The sequence below is a fragment of the Coptis chinensis genome, chromosome 6, assembly GCF_015680905.1.
Source record: "Coptis chinensis isolate HL-2020 chromosome 6, ASM1568090v1, whole genome shotgun sequence".
Lineage (NCBI taxonomy): Eukaryota > Viridiplantae > Streptophyta > Magnoliopsida > Ranunculales > Ranunculaceae > Coptis > Coptis chinensis.
This window is the reverse complement of record NC_141461.1, coordinates 27,088,817-27,111,073: the sequence shown is the minus strand read 5'-3', so window position 1 is coordinate 27,111,073 and position 22,257 is coordinate 27,088,817. Positions and strand designations below refer to the sequence as shown.

Genomic DNA, 22,257 nt, shown 5'->3' with positions numbered 1-22,257 from the left:
AGAAAGAGATAAGGTAAAGAGGATAAACCCCATTCCCTATTTTTAAGGGGTTTTTGAAAAAAAAAAAAAAGTTTTACACGGGAGTTCACACGTAGAGTTGAATTTACACACAGAAAATAAAATAAAAATGGAGTTTTTCACATAAAGGAGAAGGATTTTTGCTGGAAATCTACTGATAGATAGCTGCCGGAGCGTATCACGAGTGAGTAATCATTCTTTTCTATACCCATTTTTAGTGTATGATTGGTTGTTCTTGTCACGCCCCGAGACCCATCACACATCCCGAGGACGTGGAATGAATCTCGAGGCAGACACCTATCCCGATTCTACCAAAATTTCGGCAGAGTTTCCTTTGTTTGATCGACATTCATAAACCCTAAAACCTGTCATAAACCTGTCATAACCTGTCATAAACCTGGAAATCCTAACTACAACCTTCCAACCACATCAAATCCCATCCACCAACTATGTAAGTATAATTGCTACTTAAATACATCAAATATTACATCAAAATGGCCTAGCTCACCATATATACAACCAAATGAACTAGCCTCTTACTATACAACCAAAAGAAAAGAGCTATGCTCATTATATACAGCAAAAGAATAACCTAGCTTATCTCTATACAGTCCAAAATATAAACTTGACTCTGTCTCTCGTCAAGCGTAAGGGAATCCTCCCAAATCCCCATAACCCTCATCGCTAGGGTTAGGAAAAGCCTCCTCCTGCGAACCGCTCGTCTGCGAAATGTTAAGTAGGATGAGCAAACAACTATGCCCAAGAGAAACGCACATAGCCAATAAATAGTCTACTTATAGAAAACATTTGAAACATGCGGGGGTTTCTATAATAGTATTCAAATATTGTGACTATGTATATATACATCACTAACTAGCGTAAATCATCTCGACATGCTTCATTGATATTTAAAATAGAGTTTTCACAATCATCATACAACTATTGTGACCACGCATCCTATTAGAATGGTGAGGGTAATGACCGGTACTTTTCCCCATCAGTAATCTCGGTTCAAGATTCCCAAATGTGAACCATGCACCGTTGTTTTCCGATTTTACCGGCAGGGAGATGAAATGCCGTTGTTGTGTTCGCATTACACAAAAATCCCCAAAGCTTTTAGGGCTCGGTGGGCCTGTGACCCACGACCCCCCATACGGGCGCCACCTAACTTACGGTGGTCAACCGCTCGACGACCGCAGATCGCTTTCGGGATCCCGACACACATCCGAGAGTGGACTAAACTCTCACTCGCTGCCTAAACCTCATCGAGGTAGCATGTAACCCCACACAAGCTAATCACCATACAAATGACACGCATAAGCATGGTTATCTAGAAAAGTAGAAAAGGAATTCCCGGACTACATCCAAAGGATGCATCCCTTTAAAGGTGGCCCACCACCTCGAAGGTGTACACCACGATTGGAATCCTAGAGCTTAACCGCCTCTCGAAAATGCGACAACAGTTCCTTCTTTTATAGAATTCCGCAGGTTCCTTTTCTACATTCCCCCGTGATAAACATAGTAATATCTATATATATATATACTCATATTACCGATTGTTTTCAAATACTCTAGTTACATATCTAGTTTTTCTTTTAAAACTGTTGAATATATAGGTGTGAGTTCATGGATTTCCCGAAATCGAGTAGAACAACCTATGACTCCCAAACGGGCCAGTCATAGTAAATAACAACCGATGATTCCCAAACGGCGAATCATCGTAAATAACACGACCATCCCGGAAACAATCCAGAACCTCGCACCTAGTTACACACAACCGGGTAATCCTTACCCGCATTACAAAATCCATCTCTCTGTCTCCTTACTGAGACAAGAGACGCGAACCTTTCCCAAAACTAGTTTTTTTCTCTTTTAACCAATAAAACAAATCCCCGTTACCCCGATTTTACCAAAACCCTTTTCACACGAAAGCTATCTATATATATAATTTATAGCGAAGAAATACAGTGCAAAACATGAATATCATATATACATGCATGGTTGATATACAAACTATCTATTTCCAATTTAACAATTCAAATCATGCATGAAAATAAGCATGTTATATATTGGTATGTAGGTTCCTACCTTAGCAAGCTCCGTTCTCCTCAAGCCCACTTAACTGAATCAATCCCGCTTAACCCAATCCACTCGAATTCATTCCTATAATAGCATATACAAATACGTCGATTATTAGAATTGATCGAACAACGAGGAATTCTTATCTAGTGTAAGTCGAGAAGAATTCTCGACGTTAAGAATTTGGTTTCGGATAACTTTCCATCTAACTACCGTTAACAGAGCTACAGGCCATTTCTGGCACCGTAACTCTGACGGTCTCTACGGCTGTTTCGGCCATGGCAGGCCCTCATATCGACGCCAATCCTATTCTATCCCAATTCCCAGTCCAAATTTCAACTACAACCCATTCTCCACCTCTCAATTCACATTTAATCCAATAATACTAAGTGGGTGTTCTTTCTCACTCACTCGATACTCGACGTGATTTTAAACAAGTGCGAACTAGCATCAATGCTCTAAAATAGATTGAATATTTAAATTCTTACCGAGTCAGCAACCAAAATCGCTCCTAGCTTGCTGCTCCACCGATATCGCTCAACTCACTCCTCTCCAAACCAGCTACTGCCGACATTCAACAACCAATTCCAATTATTATTATCATTTTTTCTTTCCAATACCACTAATGAACTCGAAATCGAGTTTACACTATCGATTTGTAGGCGAAATTCACTAACCTTTCGCGAGAACCCGACGCACTCCAAGAATTTTCGGCTCCACCACTGTTTCCCTCCACTTTAGCTCCTCCAACTGCCACTGCCGACCTTCAACACCCCTAATACAATCCATTTCAAGATCAATCTCAAAAATCGAAATTGAAGCTAACTATTAATTGAAACGAATTCAAACTTACCTTTCGGAACTACGCTGAAATTCAACTCAATTTTCGTTTTGGTACACTTGGTTTTATAGTTTCTAAGGATTGGGTGTTCTAATTCTTGGTTTGAATTGATTGGAGGAACTAACCCAACCGCCCTTGATTTGGCCGGTATGCTCGAATTTCCAAGAGATTTTGAATTCTCTCACCGGTTTAGTGTTCCTAGTGATTGGGGGTTTAAATTTTTGGGTGGAATCGGTTGAATTTGGGCGATTTGAGATTTCTCTCTCTAGGGTTTGAGAGATGAGAATTGGGGAAGATGGGTGCGATTTGGATTTCAGCGATTTCTGTTTTTTCTATTTTTTGGGTCAGCGATATATTTAGGCCCAAGCCCAATATATCCTACTTAGATTTAACGTCCTACTTAGACTCCTAACCACTAACTTGAATTTGACGTCGCTACGTGAATTATTTTTCCGGCTCATCCCGCTAAATTTAATCTTCTATATTCTATCTCACCGCATGCTATAATGATGACCCAATCATGCGTGTAAGTCGTTAACTTCGTGCGGTGTCGCCGCAGAAAAACCGCTAACCGCCATTTTTGTCAAATTTTTTGCCTATGGTCGCTACCTAACGTGACTTATGAGTCGGAGTTAAGTTCCAATGTAGTTACGTTATGGGTGAAAAATAAACCCAACGACCAATTCTGAGCGGCCCTAGAGTTGATATGAAATTTACAAAAATACCCTTAATAATAATTCAGGACTTTACATCCTACCCTCCTTAAAAGAAAATTTAGGCCCTCGAAATTAAATCATACCTTATTGCTCGAACAATTCTGGATATTGTTGCCTCATATCGGCTTCTTTCTCCCATGTTGCTTCCTCTACATTGTGATTTCTCCATAAGACCTTTACCAATGGAATGACCTTGGACCTCAATCTCTTCTCTCTCGATCTAGGATCTGCGGGACTGCCCTTCCGGATAGGTAATGTCTTCTTCCAACTCCAACGATTCCAAATCGACAACATGTAGTGGATCCGGCTCATACTTGCGTAGCATCGAGATATGGAACACGTTATGGACACGCGATAGCCTTTCTGGTAGCTCGAGCTTATAAGCTAGCTCGAGAGATCTTCCTCAATAATCGGGAATGGTCCCACATATCTAGGTGCAAGTTTCCCTTTCATTCCGACCTCCTCAATGCCCTTCTTCGAGATACTTTCGTAAATACCCCAATCACCTTCATAAAATTCCAAGGGACGCCTCGCCTATCTGCGTATAGCTTTTCGACGACTCGGGCTGTGAGCAACCGATTCAGTATCACTCTAATCTTCTCGGTGGTGTCACTAACCATCTCTCGCCCCAACATAATACTATCTCCGGTTTCACCAACAGAGGTGTTCGCAAGGTCTGCCATACAACGCTTCAACGGAGCCATACCAATACTAGATTGGTAATCTATTGTAGGCAAACTCGGTCGATGCCAAATGAGTCTTCCAACTACCCCCAAAATCAAGCACGCAAGCCCGAAGCATATCCTCTATGATTTGGATGACTCTTTCCGATTGCCCATCGGTCTCATGGATGAAATGTTGTCTTGAATTTCAGTTTGGTCCCCAATTCCTTTGAAGACTTCTCCAAAATGAACCGTAAATTGAGTACCTCTATCTGAAATTATAGATAATGGTGCCCCATGCAACCTCAAGATTATCCGACATGTAGATCCTACTTAGCTTTTCAGCAGAGTAAGTAGTCTTAACAGTATATGAAATGGGCGGACTTGGTTAGTCTATCAACAATGACCCATATAGAATCCATTCCCTCACTGGTCCTCGGTAACCCGGATACAAAATCCATAGTTATATTCTCCCACTTCCATTCCGGAATCTCCAGAGGTTTAAGAAGACCAGGTGGTCTATGGTGTTCAGCTTTCACCTGTTGGCATGTGGCACATTTCTTCACATATTCCGCAATGTGCCGCTTCATTCCCGGCCACCAAAACTGACGACGCAAATCTCTGTACATTTTGGTACCACCAGGATGAATGGTATACTTCGATCTATGTGCCTCCTTCAAGATACTATTCCGCAAGGAGTGATCAAAAGGCACCCAAATTCTTCCTCTGAATCTGATGCTTCCATCTCCGGATTTTTCCCAATCAACGTCCTCAGCATTATCCACATATCCTCGGTACCTAGGTCCATCCCTCGATGTATTCTGAGCATCCACAATCTCCTGAACCAAGGTGTTTTCTGCCGTCACTGTCATCTGTGCTAGATAACAGCACTTCTTAGAATCTCCACTTCCATTTCCCGTGATTTCAAAACCATAAGAAGCAGCAAACTCCAGCAATTGCCACTCCTTCATCATCATCTGAGCACAAACATGTTCTCGCTTCCTACTCAATGCATCGGCCACTACATTTGCTTTACCCGGATGGTATTGCAATGTGAATGTATAGTCCTCCATGTACTCAACCCATCTCCTCTGCCTCATATTCAAATCTTTTCTCAAGAGAACAAGTACTTGAGACTCTTGTGATCAGAGAATATCTCAAACTTCTCACCATACACATAATGCCTCCATATCTTTAGAGCATGAATGATCGCCGCTAACTCCAAGTCATGAGTAGGATAATTCTTCTCATGGGCATTCAATTGTCTAGACGATACGCTATCACTTGGCCTTCTTGCATTAAGACACATCCTAACCCCGTGTTAGAGGCATCCAGTATAAATCACATAACTCTTCTCCGGATCTGGAATAGTCAAAACGTTGGCGCTGTTATCAATCGCGTCTTTAGCTCTTGGAAAGCTTTCTCGCATGCCTCCGTCCATTCAAACTTCACATCCTTCTGTGTCAATCTAGTTAAGGACGACGCTATGCTAGAGAATCCTTCTACAAAACGACGGTAATAACCTGCCAATCCCAAGAAACTTCTGATTTCCGTCACTGACGTCGGTCTCGGCCAATTATTCACTGCCTCTATCTTTGAACGATCAACTTTGATTCCATTCTCCGATACAACATGCCCTAAGAACCTCATTTCATTCAACCGTAACTCACACTTGCTGAACTTGGCATAAAGTCGATGATCAACTAATGTTTGGAAGACAATCCTCAAGTGTTCCTTGTGTTTCAAATTTAGTCTCTTGGAATAAATCAAGATGTCATCTATGAATCACGATAACAAATTGATCTAAGTATTTCCACATCACTTTCGGTGCATGAGATCCATAAATGCAGCCGAGCATTTGTCAATCCAAATGGTAACACCAAAAAACTCAAAATGCCCTAGCCGTGTAATGCGGTCAGCTTTCTTCAGATATCTTCTTCTCGAATTCTCATCCGATGGTAGCCCGCTCGAGATCTATCTTCGAGAAATACTTGGCACCCCTTTAACCGATCGAATGTCATTAATCCTAGGCAACGGATATTTGTTCTTGATAGTCACATTATTCAGCTTCCAGATAATCCACACATAGCCAAAATGACCCATCCTTCTTCTTCACAAATAACACCGGTGCTCCCAAGGTGACCGACTTTCCCTTATAAACCCCAATCTTTTCAATTCATCTAATTGGGACTTGAGTTCTCTCATTTTGAGAGGAGCCATTCGATAAGGAATCATCGAAATAGCGGCGCTCCCCGCATTAGATCTATTACAAAATCTATCTCACGCCAGGGAGGCAATCCCAGCAATGCATCTGGGAACATTGCCGCAAACTCACTAACTATAGGAACAAGCTCAGAAGATTCGAACTTCGGCCCTTGGAGACTAAGACCAGCTAACAATCCGTATCTATCATACTTGAAGTCAGACTTGGCCTTCACCACTCGTGATACCGTGATTTCTAATCCCTCAAACACAACCTCGGTCCGGTACTCTCAGACGTCACTGTCTTGGCAAAACAATCTACATGGGCATGATACTTCCTAACAAATCCATCCCTACGATGACATCGAAATCTTTTAGGTCCATCACCGTTAGATCGACTATCATCTCCCTATCACCTATCTTTATCACACAATGGTGACAAACTTCAAAGAACATAGTTTTCTTTCCTAGAGGAGTAGATAGAATAAGCTTCCTCCCGGTATTAACTACATCCAAACCAAGAATCTCCACCATATTTTTAGCAATGAAAGAATGAGTAGCACCCGTATCAAACAGGACATGCACATTATGAGTAAACAAACATATCATACCTTCCACCACTTGATCGGTAGCACTGATATCTGCCCCCATAGCATTATATATCGTGGCTTCCTCTTGGACTGATGCAGGATCCACAACTTCTTCCTCTGGCACTAGATAATACACCTTGGCCTGTGGTCTCTGTTCCACCCCTGAAGTGGACTTGGGACAAAACCGCTTGATATGCCCAGCTTCACCGCAATTATAGCAAACCACCCTCTCTTTCCCCGACTGTGTACTCTGTGGTATTACAGATTGCAATCTAGCTCTCTGACCCTGAGGCCTCAAATTCTGCACTGGTGCTCTGGTCTGAGAAGGAGCAGGTACCCTCGGTGGCCTCTGTGATCCACTCATCGGTCTCGCAAATCGGTAGACTCAGGCTTTGGCCTAACCACATTCAAACCCCCTGCAATGTACGGCCGGGTGCCCTCCACGTGGTGCCTCGCTGAATAACCGCCTATACATCATTGCGATACTCAACCACTACCTTGGTAAACCTCGCCTCTTTCCCCGTATCCCCGCCCACCCTGAGATGCCGACTGTCTTACCCTTCCAACCTCTTGCCTCTGTAGCAATAACTGATCATCCACTCTTTCAATACCTTGAGCTCTTCTCACAGCCTCAGCATAGGAATCGATCTGAAGGACCGACATCTTGCTCTGCATATCACGGTTTCAGCCCGTCAATGAACTTCCTCGCCTTAGCTTTTTCCGTGGAAATCCACTCCTTCCCATATCATGAAAGAACAGTAAATTTCTCTTCATACTTCCCCACTGTCATGTTTCCTTGTTCTAACTTGAGGAATTCCATTCACTTCTTAGCTCTCGCCGCCTCTGTAACATACCTCAAAAGAAAGAGTTCCTCAAACTTAGCCCAACTCATAGGAAACGTCTCCACGTCCTTAACACTGATCCACCAGTGTTTGGCTTCACCTCTAAGCATGAAGGCAGCCAAAGTAACCCGTTCCGCATCAGTACACATCATGGAGTCCAGCATACTAGACATGTCTAACAACCAGTCTTCAGCTACTTTAACCTCAGAAGACCCCACAAATTCAGGTGGACGTAGCCTGATGAAATTTGCAAGCAGGAAACCTGATTGACTTTGCACTGGTAGCCTGAACTCCTCAACCCTCACTGTGGTCGGGGATGCTACCTCTGGTGCTACACCAGGTGGAATAACAGTGGATGTCAGAAGAGTTTGGGGCTCGTTCCGACTAGCCCTCAAACTTTCGATCTCAGCTCTCATCTCATTTTGTGCTTGAGCCATTTGATTCATCATAGCGAGGAGCCTATCTATTCGGTCCTCCCGACCACGATCCGTAGCATCATCACCACTAGTACTTTCCGGATCCATGGTGACTATTCTCGCACATACACAAAGAGCCAACTCGATTGTATGATAAATTAGAGAGAGAGAGTTCTCAAAATTATGCAAGAAGCATAGGCAGCCTACTATGGAATTCACATGCACGAATGAGCACGGTAGAATTTCAAGATGAGATGGTCGCTCCGATATAAGGCTTCGGGCAAGGCTTGGCAAGTGTCGGTCGTGCCACGCACCTCGAAGTGAAAATTCACTCCGACCTAATGGTGTCCGATTCATCAAATTTTTTTTTTTCGACACGTGTCCACGCTCTCACGGACAAAACAACTCCCCGTCGCGACGCCTCGACATTGCTAAACTAGTATTAACGCTTAACGTACTAACTAAGGGTAATGTATCTAGGGTTTATCGGGTTTCGACTAACACTTCTGAAACGCGTCGCGACCGAAGTCCCCACTACTACACTCCCGCATCGGATCTAATAGTGGACGCCTCGATACCATGTTTTTCACATCACGCCGAGACCCATCACACATCCCGAGGACGTGGAATGAATCTCGAGGCAGACACCTATCCCGATTCTACCAAAATTTCGGCAGAGTTTCCTTTGTTTGATCGACATTCATAAACCCTAAAACCTGTCATTAACCTGTCATAAACCTGGAAATCCTAACTACAACCTTCCAACCACATCAAATCCCATCCACCAACTATGTAAGTATAACTGCTACTTAAATACATCAAATATTACATCAAAATGGCCTAGCTCACCATATATACAACCAAATGAACTAGCCTCTTACTATACAACCAAAAGAAAAGAGCTATGCTCATTATATACAGCAAAAGAATAACCTAGCTTATCTCTATACAAATTAAAATATAAACTTGACTCGTCTCGTCAAGCGTAAGGAATCCTCCTCCCAAATCCCCATAACCCTCATCGCTAGGGTTAGGAAAAGCCTCCTCTGCAACTGGCTCGTCTGAAATGTTAAGTAGGATGAGCAAACAACTATGCCCAGTAGAAACGCACATAGCCAATAAATAGTCTACTTATAGAAAACATTTGAAACATGCAGGGTTTCTATAATAGTATTCAAATATTGTGACTATGTATATATACATCACTAACTAGCAGAAATCATCTCGACATGCTTCATTGATATTTAAAATAGAGTTTTCACAATCATCATACAACTATTGTGACCACGATCCTATTAGAATGGTGAGGGTACGACCGTACTTTTCGACCCGATCCACAGGCAATCTCGGTTCAAGATTTCCCGGTGAAACCATGCACCGTTGTTTTCTTGATTTTACCGGCAGGGAGATGAAATGCCATTGTTGTGTTCGTACACACAAAATCCCCAAAGCTTTTAGGGCTCAGGTGGGCCCTGTGACCCACGACCCCCATACGGGCCGTCACCTAACTTACGGTGGTCAATCGTTCGACGATTTTCCGCAGACTTCGGGATCCCGACACATCCCGGAGGGACTAAACTCTCACTCGCCTAAAACCTCATCGAGGTAGCATGTAACCCCACACAAGCTAATCACCATACAATAAGTGACACGCATAAGCATGGTTATCTAGAAAAGTAGAAAAGGAATTCCCGGACTACATCCAAAGATGCATCCCTTTAAAGGTGGCCCACCACCTCGAAGGTGTACACCACGGTTGAATCCTAGAAATTAACTAGCCGCTCTCGTAAATGCGACAATGAGTTCCTTCTTTATAGGAATTCACAGTTCCTTTTCTACATTCCCCCGTGATAAACATAGTAATATCTATATATATATACTCATATTACCGATTGTTTTCAAATACTCTAGTTACATATCTAGTTTTTCTTTTAAAACTGTTGAATATATAGGTGTGAGTTCATGGATTTCCCAAAATCGAGTAGAACAACCTATGACTCCCAAACGGGCCAGTCATAGTAAATAACAACCGATGATTCCCAAACGGCGAATCATCGTAAATAACACGACCATCCCTGAAACAATCCAGAACCTCGCACCTAGTTACACACAACCGGTAATCCTTACCGCGACATAAAATCCATCTCTCTCTCTCCTCCTTATCGAGACAAGAGACACGAACCTTTCCCAAAACCAGTTTTTTCTCTTTTAACCAAGAAAACAAATCCCGTTACCCGATTTTACCAAAACCCTTTTCACACCTAAAAAGCTATATATATATATAATTTATAGTGAAGAAATACAATTATTAAAACATGAATATCATATATACATGCATGGTTGATATACAAACTATCTATTTCCAATTTAACAATTCAAATCATGCATGAAAATAAGCATGCTATATATTGGTATGTAGGTTCCTACCTTAGCAAGCTCCGCTCTCCTCAAGCCCACTTAATCAATCAATCCCGCTTTAACCCAATCCACTCGAATTCATTCCTATAATAGCATATACAAATACGTCGATTATTAGAATTGATCGAACAACGAGGAATTCTTATCTAGTGTAAGTCGAGAAGAATTCTTGACGTTAAGAATTTGGTTTCGGATAACTTTCCATCTAACTACCGGATTAGAGCTACAGGCCATTTCTGGCACCATAACTCTGACAGTCTCTACGGCTGTTTCGGCCATGGCAGGCCCTCATATCGACGCCAATCCTATTCTATCCCAATTCCCAGTCCAAATTTCAACTACAACCCATTCTCCACCTCTCAATTCACATTTAATCCAATAATACTAAGTGGGTGTTCTTTCTCACTCACTCGATACTCGACGTGATTTTAAACAAGTGCGAACTAGCATCAATGCTCTAAAATAGATTGAATATTTAAATTCTTACCGAGTCAGCAACCAAAATCGCTCCTAGCTTGCTGCTCCACCGATATCGCTCAACTCACTCCTTTCCAAACCAGCTACTGCCGACATTCAACAACCAATTCCAATTATTATTATCATTTTTTTCTTTCCAATACCACTAATGAACTCGAAATCGAGTTTACACTATCGATTTGTAGGCTTAAATTCACTAACCTTTCATGAACCCGACGCACACCAAGAATTTTCGGCTCCACCACTGTTTCCCTCCACTTTAGCTCCTCCAACTACCACTGCCGACCTTCAACACCCCTAATACAATCCATTTCAGTATCACGCCCTCAAGAAATCGAAATTGAAGCTAACTATTAATTGAAACGAATTCAAACTTACCTTTTCGAACTACTTTTGAAATTCAACTCAATTTTCAAGTCAGATATACTTGGTTTTATAGTTTCTAAGGATTGGGTGTTCTAATTCTTGGTTTGAATTGATTGGAGAGGAACTAACCCAACTGCCGTCGCGATTTGGCTTCGGTATGCTCGAATTTCCAAGAGATTTTGAATTCTCTCACTTCAGTTTAGTGTTCCTAGTGATTGGGGGTTTAAATTTTTGGGTGGAATCGGTTGAATTTGGGCGATTTGAGATTTCTCTCTCCTAGGGTTTGAGAGATGCGAATTGGGGAAGATGGGTGCGATTTGGATTTCAATTTATTGTTTTCTATTTTTGGGCCGCGATATATTTAGGCCCAAGCCCAATATATCCTACTTAGATTTAACGTCCTACTTAGACTCCTAACCACTAACGAATTTGACGTCGCGCCGTAATTATTTTTCCGGCTCATCCCGCTAAATTTAATCTTCTATATTCTATCTCACCGCATGCTATAATGATGACCCAATCATGCGTGTAAAAATTTTGTAAACTTCGTGCGGTCGACGCAGAAAACCGCTTAACCGCCATTTTGGTCAAATTTTTAGCCTATGGTCGCTACCTAACGCGACTTATGAGTCGGAGTTAAGTTCCAGTAAGTTACGTATGGGTGAAAAATAAACCCGACGACCAATTTACAGAACGGCCCTAGAGTTGATATGAAATTTACAAAAATACCCTTAATAATAATTCAGGACTTTACAGTTCTTAAAATCTATAATTTAAGTAGTTAGAGAATTGTCTATTGATTTTTACATATGGATTCTAAGGGATTTTTGTGTACGATATGCAATAGGTATGTTGTTAGTGAACTTAAAGTGAATTAGGAATTTAATATATTGGTGTTGGTCTACTGTGGAATTACTTACAAATTCTTGTACGTGGGTAAATGAATTGGAGTTTGGCCTATCATTGATTATTAGATTTATATTGATGTTTGTATTTTCTACACCTCTTGCTTGTAAATAGTGGACTGATCTTGAAAGAGTTTTAAACAAATTGATGTTAGGCATACATTGAGTTCATTGTTTTGGTGTTATTAGTATGGATTTAAATACTTAAGATTTCTTTTTGGTAAATGTTAAATACCGATTCGCTCGGGAGAGTTGTTGTCGATTACCTTTGCCTCAATTTAGAGCTGGGATAGTGTATACCTCTTTTTTTTTAAGACTTCGTCTAAACATCAAAGGATAAGTTCAACGGGTCCTTAGCCTATATGCATCAAGTCTCTAATTGAATGTGTATGTGAAAAGTTATGACGTCGATAAGTTACACAGTTAGAAATCTGTCTTTAGAAAATCAGGATCTATGTCTGTTTTGGAACCGTATTTTCACCTAGTTAGAATCAGATTCTGACTCTCGCCGAAACATGAAAGAGTGAGTTTTCTGAGTCTTCTTTCCAACCCAATTGGACTCAACGCATTCCGAGGTCTGTAGAGACAGCTATGATGTCGGGAAGTTTGGTTGACAGAAAACAGTGCGTCAGAAATCAGTTTCTACGCAATGTGTTCAAGTACAGTTTTAAAATAGTTAGGGTGAGAGTTAGAATTTTTATAAAACATAAAAGATTAAGATCTTGAAGTCTTCTTTCTATTCCAATTGGCCTTATTGCATTCGAAGGCTTGTGGAATTAATTATGACGTTTGGAAGTTTGACTGGCAGAAAACAGTGCGTCAGAAATCAGTTTCTTTGCACTGTGTTCGAGCCTAGTTTTGGCACATTTAAAATGATATTGGGTATTTTTGTAAAACATAAGAAAGTAAGTTCTGTGTGTTAGCTTTGCAACGCGAAAAGCCTCGATGCATTTGGACACTTGTGGAAAGCGTTGTGTCATTCAAAAGATAGTCCGTAAGAAATCTAGTTTGCTGAATATTAGGATTTTTACCGTTTTCGACCCAAGTTTTCTTCTAGATGGGTTGAGGTTGGGACTTCGATTTCTACATGAAAAAGTATATCTACATACCTTAGTTTCTAAATAATTAAGTTGCATGTCATTTGGATGAATATAGGAAAAACTATAGCATTGACTATGTGGCTGATAAGAACTACGAAGGCTTGATTCCAATCTTGAAATATTTGGATACGTAGGCAGCTTTGAACAAAAGTGCAGCCACTACACTACACTATAATATATATTAGTTATTAGTTATTAGTTATTGTGATAACTATATGTGAACAATGTTAATACTTAATTGTGTATGTGCTTGTGGTGGTTTAAAAGGTATTCACGAGGCATTTAATTAACGTGTTAATCATAATTGAGAATCGGGATAACTATGATTTTATATAATGGATAATGAGGTGAGTTGATTGGTTATTGTGTTTAGAATCTTTATTAATGATTCTATTGCTTGAGATGATGTTTATTTTATAATGAAAATATTATAATAAATGAAAACTCTCTAGTGTTAAAATCCAGTGTAAAAGTGTCCGGTGAAAATTTAATGTATTGCCCACATCTTTAGATCTCTCCATGCCTCTTTGATGAAAAGAAATATTTATGACTTGTGATGTCATGTGATAGAAGGGTATTCATTGAATGTGTCATGAATGACCCAGGTATTCATTGAATGTGTCATGAATGACCCAGGTATACATTGAATGTGCCATGAATGACCCAATAGCTTGGACTGCCCTAGAGAGGAACTAAGGTATTCGCCTTGTGGGTTGGTCATATTCCTTGAATGTACGGGAATGTAGGTTTGGGTATTCCTTGAATGTGGCGGGAATGACTCAGGGCATTCATTGAATGTGTCATGAATGACCCGTTAGTGTTATAATTGGTATTCCTTGAATATGGCGGGAATGACCTAAGGTATTCATTGAATGTGCCATGAATGACCTGTTAGTATTATGATGGGTATTCCTTGAATGTGGCGGGAATGACCCAAGGTATTCATTGAATGTGCCATGAATTACCTGATATTTTGTTATGCCCAAAGGAGGCTTTATGATTATGTGTATGGAAAACCCAGAGATGGCTATGACTCACAAGTTATTAGTTTACAAGATGAAAGTATGTTTCCTGGAGGCGATATCTTGCTTGGGACATATGTCTTGTAGTGGTACTTGGTGTGAGTGAGGCACACAGATATGTGTGATTTGACAAATGTGTGTAGTGCAAATCGTGGAGTAGGAACTAAAGGTTGGGTTGTGTCTTTTAATAAATAAGTCAACGAGATAATTAATAAGTAAAGTAAAATATTGATTTTTACGTGTGATGGAGGTTGCATATGATGTATATGATTTCTTATGAGAAATATATACGTGGTTTGTATGAGTTGATACTCACAAGGGATGAATGTACTCCTTGGTTGTGACTTTTCCTTGTTCTCATAAGTAGACGAGTGGTTTTTAAGTAAAAGTATATGAATTGTGTGATGTTATGGATGTGAAGTGTGATTGTGAATAATATTAGTAAATGATTGTGATTTCTATATGACTGCGAAATGACTATAACTTGATATGTTATTACGAAAATATTAATGACTTGTGATAGTCTGAGATCTATGGTTGTGCACGCAGAAATTTTATGACGTAATAATGTCATATGAATTACTACCCTTGATATAGGTATTATGATAAGTGGTATTCCCCGAATATGTGGGACGAACCAGGTTATATCAATTAGACTTAAATGTCTTAAATGAGGTTTGGTTATGAATGGAAATTTGACTGACTAAGATAAATCATTTTATTGTGATGTCTAACTCTGTTTTGCAGGAGGGTAGGATCTCTTAATCTTTTCTGCATGGACGTAAATATCCTACTCTAAGACAACGTGTTGGCTTAAAGGTAAGGTATACCAAACTCATATTTAATTAGGTTATTCTTTGTGCATTTAATAAATGGAATGTAAGTGGTATTTATGTTGTGAGTTATTTTGGAAAGTGGGAATGATGAGTACTGTTATATGAGATTTTTGGAATTTGTATAATGGGGGTGAAATCTTATTTGGGAAGAAACTACACGCCGTTTTGGAAAACGGAACTATATTGTCTTCCAAGTTGAAATGGTTGGTAATGCTATATTTATTAATTTGAAAGATTATTATATATATTTTGTTGTTAGTCTACTCATACCAGCAAATTCAATTTGCTTACCCATGTTTGCTTTGTTTTGCAACGTAGGTGTGTTCTTGGGAATATAGATGGTGGAATGCAACGGATGAAGACGATTGATTGGGATTCGCTCTTCTAGTCTTACTGGTATAAGTTTTATGAAGTATAAAGTCTTGATTTGAAACAGATGTAATAGAGTGGTTTAGTAAATTCTTGAATTTGTACATTAAAAGTTGTTCGTTTGGTTTTAATAGGGATCTCATATTTTAATATCGTGGTTAATAATGGGTTATTAGGATTTTGTTTCATCCTGGATTTTCAGAAGATGGAATAGGGTGTGGATAATTCTCTGTTTTTAATTTTCTAGAAATTTGGGGTGTGACACTTAATATATGCACAAACTTGCACTAGCTAGGCCAGACATTAGCTTTGCCGTTGGCATTCTAGGCAGATATCAAAGTAATCCAGGGGAGGAACACTAGAAACTCGCAAATAAAGAAAGTGATGAGGTACTTGAAGGGAACAATTGATCATATGCTCACATTTAGGAAAACTGGTCATCTTAAGGTGATTAGTTATTTAGACTCAAATTTTGCTGGATGTCCTGATAGCTGAAAATCTACATTTTGTTATATATGTGTTTATGTTAGCTGGAGGGGCTATTTTATGGAAAAGTGTGAAGCAGTCTATCATTGCTGGATCTACTATGGAGGCTGAGTTTGTGGCTTTGCTTTGAGGCCACACTTCATGTACTATGGCTGCGGAACTTTATCTCAGGGCTTAGAGTTGTTGACTCTATTTCTAGGCCGTTGAGAATTTACTGTGATAACACCGCAACAGTCTTCTTCTCCAAGAATGACAAATATTCTAAGGGTACTAAACACATGGAGTTGAAGTTTCTTTCTGTTAAGGAAGAAGTACATAAACAACGAGTGTCTATTTATCATATTAGCACAAAATTTATGATTGCTCCACTAACCAAAGGGCTTCCACCAAAGACATTTAAGGAGCATACTGTCAGTATGGGTCTTGGTTGTAACCCTTGATGTTATCTTGGTTATTTAGATTGGATTATGATATCTCTTAATAATATGGACACTCGATCTTGAGATCTCAAGTAATGTATTTATGTTATTTCTTATTTCCATTACGTAGTACATTAATAATAATGAATGGATTCAAACAGGATATTATGTGGACATAATGTAGGCATTGGCATTACTCGCTTATGGTTCATGTCAATCAAGTTGTTAATGTTGTGGTACATGGAAGGGACTGTGTCATTTCAATGACATACAACTGCCATGACTCGCATAAGTAGGTTGTTTGATTATGACATTATGACAACCAAATTATGTGAGACATGACTTGGGTACATAACTATTGAAAACGCGATCACATAAATTTTATTTTCTTGTAAGCCCACATGAGTCGTTTTACAACCGTTTTCATAAAAGAAAATTACTATTTAGTTTTATCATACGGACCAAGTGGGAGATTGTAAGAAATGATTATATTAATAGTCCATATTAATTAATGAACCATCTAATCAAATCATTCCCATAATGATGGTCAATAATAATAAAACTAAATGACGTTTTGATTTTAAATACGTGGGTTAATTATCAAATCATGTATCTACATGTCGTGCCCCTCACTATTGGTTCGAGATTAACATTTCTCTTCATTTATAGAAGGGTGAGTAATTGGAAAATAATTGTGAGAAATCCGTCCTCTCTCCTTCCATTATTTAAGTTTAGAATCCCATTATTCTAAACAACATTTGAAAGGCCATCTACGCTGAAAAAGGCCCCTAATTAAACACTGGTTAAGGAAGGTCCAAGCCCAATAATTGAATCATCTATTCATTATTTTAATAAAATCATTCAAACTAAATTATTGATTTTCTATTCCAAAGTTTTAAAGCCAAGGTTATATTCATGCTGATGATATTACAAGATCAAAACCAAATTAAAGGTTTTGTAAGTTATTTTATTAATTTATTATTTTATTTTAATAAAATCATTCAAACTATATATTCCGAATATTCATCATGGAACATATTTTATTAATTTATTTATTTATGTTCAATATATTCTATAATGCAATATTAAAATAATGTTTACAATAATTTATATTTATAATCCCATTTATAAAAGATCTATTTGTCTGTTTTAAAACAGAACCATATCAAGTTCAGTTTCAGGTTCAGCTCAATTACACTTTTTAAGCATGCTTTATTTGTGGCGTTAGGTTTGGATGAGTTATTATTTCCCCACTTGGTAAAAGAGAATCAATGTCTGAAATAGAAAGTGTGGGGACTCTGTCTTTAATTTAAAATTTGAAAAGCTTTAAATGATTAAACTTACATATGAAGCTATAATGATAGATATATGAGATAGCACTAAAGTTTCTCATCCGTACTCCAAAAAGAGGCCAAGTTGTTGAGTTGTTTATGACTTCGGTGCACGACACACTATTTGTGACTAGAGTACATGATGCTCTAACATTGTGGGTGGTTCATGACTATGTGGTTGCCCATTCTTTTACTTGTTTATTTATTCATGCAGCCGAATCAAAGTTATTCAACACGTCAGCAGGTCAGCTTAAGTCCTTCCGTTCCCTCCTTAAAACATGCCTAATGTGATGGGCTATTTTCGTGGATCGCATGGATAGTGCAAAAGTTTCAGTATGTGGATTATGTGAAATAAAATAGTTCTTGGTGAAAAAAGAATAGTATGGTCTTTGAGGAGCCCCATTGGTATCATTGTCACCAGTTACGGGATGGGTTTTTAATGGGAAGTTTAATAAAAGTTTATTACGGATTTAAAACGAAAAGCTCGGAAAAAAGAAACGTAAAAGAATGTTAGCAAAATAAATAAATATAAAAATAGAAAACGAGTTTAAAACGTTAAAAAAACACAATAAAAATGGGAAAAAAAAAATAACGATAGACATCAGAATTTTGTTTGTGTATGATTGAAAGAAATCACAAATGAAAATGTAGGAAACTTTAAACTAAAAGTTTTAAAAACCGTCATTCTACAAGTGATATTTAAAAATTTCTTACCTCAACACTACAAGACAAATTGACAAGTACCAATCGAAACAATTTTAGAGATTGCAATTTCGTAAAGAAGGTAGAGAATAAGAATAAAGAAAGTTTAGATAATAAATTATATAAAATTTTCAAAATATAAATATAAAAGTTTAAAACGGAATATTTTGAAAATGTCGTAATAAATGCATTTAAAACGGGTTTTAATCGTTAAATACAGATTTTAAACGAAATCTCGGGTTTTAAACATATATAAAACTCCTCTTTATCTTCTAGGGTTTTAAACGAGTCTTTTTCAAAAAAAAAAAAAAACAGAGCACTTGGTGACAAATGATTGGTATTATGCAAGTGCATAACTATATATACTAGCCAATTAGTCCGCCTGCGGCCGGACCTGCTACATTGATAGTTCACGATTAACTATTTTTACTTTTATCAAACTATTAACAACTACAATACAACATTACCTACCGTTATCTATCGCCATTAGTTGCATTACCTACCATTGGCGAGTATTGGTGACCTTCCTCCTCGTAAGCCAATATAAATGAATCTTTAGCTTTTCAATAGATTAGGCGATAAATTGAATATCGGAGAGTGAGAGCGGTTAAGGTTTTAATGGAGACAACAAAGGGTTTACAAATACTATTGTTGGAGACATAATCATACTCAACCCGAAGCCAAGTGAGCTACACGAATGATCATCCGTCTCATCTATATTCGAATCGGCCATTCTTTGTGGGGGAGGATCACGAGGGTGCTTTGTTTCAAGGGTATGAAATGTTAAGTGAAAGTGGATTGTATGCACTTGCTGTTATGCCACTCCCTGTTGTTCCATTTGGAGAAGGCTTGGAAGAAGCCTTGGGCATTCCTTTTTGTCTTTGCGACAACTTGTCCTTGGCCTTAGATTTGGATCTTTGGAGACATTGTCTTGACCTCAATAACAACGCATAATTTATAAGTATTAAATGACTAAAGTGTTGAAACGATCTTGGGAAACATTTGAAGGAAGTGACTTCCTCATGATCCAATTAAGAGCGATCAAAATTAACACAATGGAATTTGAGGGAATAAGAAAGGTAAATTCAGTGAATTTTTCCCCGACAGTTATTTAAATTGAAAGATCGATACCTTTCAAACCTTTCAAACCGCCAAAAGAACGAGGAATAAGTATGTGCTCCCAAACCGCAAGGTAGTGCGCATCACCAACCCTCCCATGTTCCCAAGGAACATTAATATTGTACCACGCACCCAAGCCTTCTCCAACCATGGTATCACGAACCATCATCTCCACTTGGATAAAAGTTCCAAAATCGAACCTACATGAGCGGGCATATACCCATAAGCAAATAGTCACTCCTTAAACAACACATGAAAGTCTGAGAACCACCTTATATATGAAATGAAGAAACACTTTACTTAATCCCCAAAAACACATTATATATGAAATGAAGGATAGCATTTGCAAAAGAGTTTTATACTTATATACCTATGAACTGAGAAGTACAACACCCGAGGATCCTTCCAAAACATCTTTTGGGTCCCATTCCCGTGATGTACATCCCAATCGACAATCAATATCTTTTTAACACCTAACTCGGCTGAAAAAAATAGATACATAACATTACAAAACTATATAGTATACTTAAAACTAATAAAATATGGCATACCCTTTGGTTTAAAAGATAATCCGGCGAAGAATAACAACATTGTTAGATAAACAAAACCCCATTGCTTCATCCGGCTCTGCATGGTGTCCGGGAGGTCTAACAATAGCAACCCTTGAGAACTCAATTCTCCTCGGGCAACTTTCTCGAAGCCTGTCAAAATATACATTCAATCTTATTCTAAACGTGGCAAAATTATAGTACATTATTATTATAAAACATATAATAATAGAAACCTACCTCTTTCAACTTCCTCGATCTTCCGGCCGCCTCTGCTGCGTCTTAGACTTCAATCTAAACTCAAGTCTCTGTCTCTTCCTCGATATATTGCCTCCACGTGTTTGGCAGCCCCAGCTTTTTCGAACAGTCCACATATTTGTCTTTGGTATTGAGACTAAGCAGAATGGATTGACGAGTTGGGACCAACCACGCAGATCGATCTGGCGTGTCAAGTGACCTCTCGATTCCTGATCTGTGATGCTTGTGTCAAAGCCGGTTTTAAGGTTCGGGCTAGATTGACTTCTATTGATGGCAATGCGTCTCATTCTACTGAATGCTTTTATTTCACAATTCTATATTTGGTGGTGTGGTAAATGAATATGGAGGCGGAGAGCGCGTATGCTTTGGTTGTATATTTGGTGCCACTTTCCTCTATATCAAATTCAAAAGGTAAAAGCACACAGAGATCTTATCTTCACTCTAATGTTTGTTGTTGGCCTGAAAAGGAAATAAGTAGCTAGCTCTTTTGGGTGAAACCCCAAAAGCAGTGTTTTCAGTGGTCCTACGTAAGGTGCTGACAAACAAAATTGATAAAAGTGCTCAAGACTGTTAGTCTATGGTCAAAAAAAGAGAGAGTCTTCCAAAGAGAGAGTGTGAGGCTTCAACTGAAATGACATTCAACTGACGGGGTCTGTTCAAGGTGATCAACCTCACATGGTTTACTTTTTCAGCAATAACAACCTAGTAAGTCAAATGACACAGATAAGTGATTTAACACACTTTGCATTGCAAGAAAAACCAAATTGAAAAAAAAAATAAGGGAAGTACCTGATCATCTGGGAATGCAATATCTTGTGCCATTGGGACAACCCAAAACAGTTTCAAGCAAACAAATCTCTGCAAGGAAGAAAAGGGTTCTGGTTTTGAAGATAAGTGTGGTGGAACCCGATGAGGTTAGTTGCAATGAGAATGCTCAATGCTGTAATGTCAGGTGCTTTCCACCTACCACCACACCCAACTTACCACTCACTATTCCTTGCTTTGTTGGGGGTAGGTTTGGACTTAGGACCAGGTGACTAAGTGTAAGTTATCAACGACTAAAGTAACTAACAACTACCAAGTAACCAACCAATTTTCTGTTCTTGATTTTACTACAACACATCGCACTTTTTCAGAATATATGAAAAAATTGGGTAGATGCTCTCAGTAGTTGCAATCTCTCCCTCTTCTCTTCGCCCCAAACTCAAAACTCTCTCCCTCTTAGGCCCAACTGATTCTTATACCTTTCTAACTTGAATATTAATACGCATAGCCGTGAGAATTTGGTTGGAAGCCACAGTTGGAACTTGGAAGTCACATTCTATCGAGATACAAATGAAATGGCTCGCTAGAAACAACGTTGGATGGAAAACACAATTGCAAGTCACGTTCCATCCAGATGCAAATGAAATGAACCAGTTAGAAACAATTAATTGTATCAAATAATCAAAATAACAAAATCACGGATATCAAATATCAATCAATTCTTCAAAAATATATATGATTACCTTCCGAGTAGGTTTCAAGGTATCATG

The 22,257-nt window shown here is 38.9% G+C and overlaps 1 protein-coding gene and 1 long non-coding RNA gene across 2 annotated transcripts; both read right to left on the bottom strand.

Moving 5' to 3' along the window:
- Positions 1-2,094: 2,094 nt before the first annotated feature.
- On the bottom strand, positions 2,095-2,874 carry LOC147492388 (uncharacterized). Its single transcript, XR_015198144.1, has 3 exons — positions 2,775-2,874; positions 2,586-2,661; positions 2,095-2,181 (listed from the first exon to the last, which is right to left on the bottom strand). It is a non-coding gene; the product is annotated as an uncharacterized LOC147492388 (long non-coding RNA).
- A 3,962-nt stretch (positions 2,875-6,836) lies between these two features.
- On the bottom strand, positions 6,837-7,472 carry LOC147492387 (uncharacterized). The gene has a single exon (XM_086567492.1). The coding sequence runs from the start codon at positions 7,470-7,472 to the stop codon at positions 6,837-6,839; it is 636 nt and encodes a 211-aa protein (XP_086423618.1).
- Between the last annotated feature and the right edge of the window lie 14,785 nt (positions 7,473-22,257).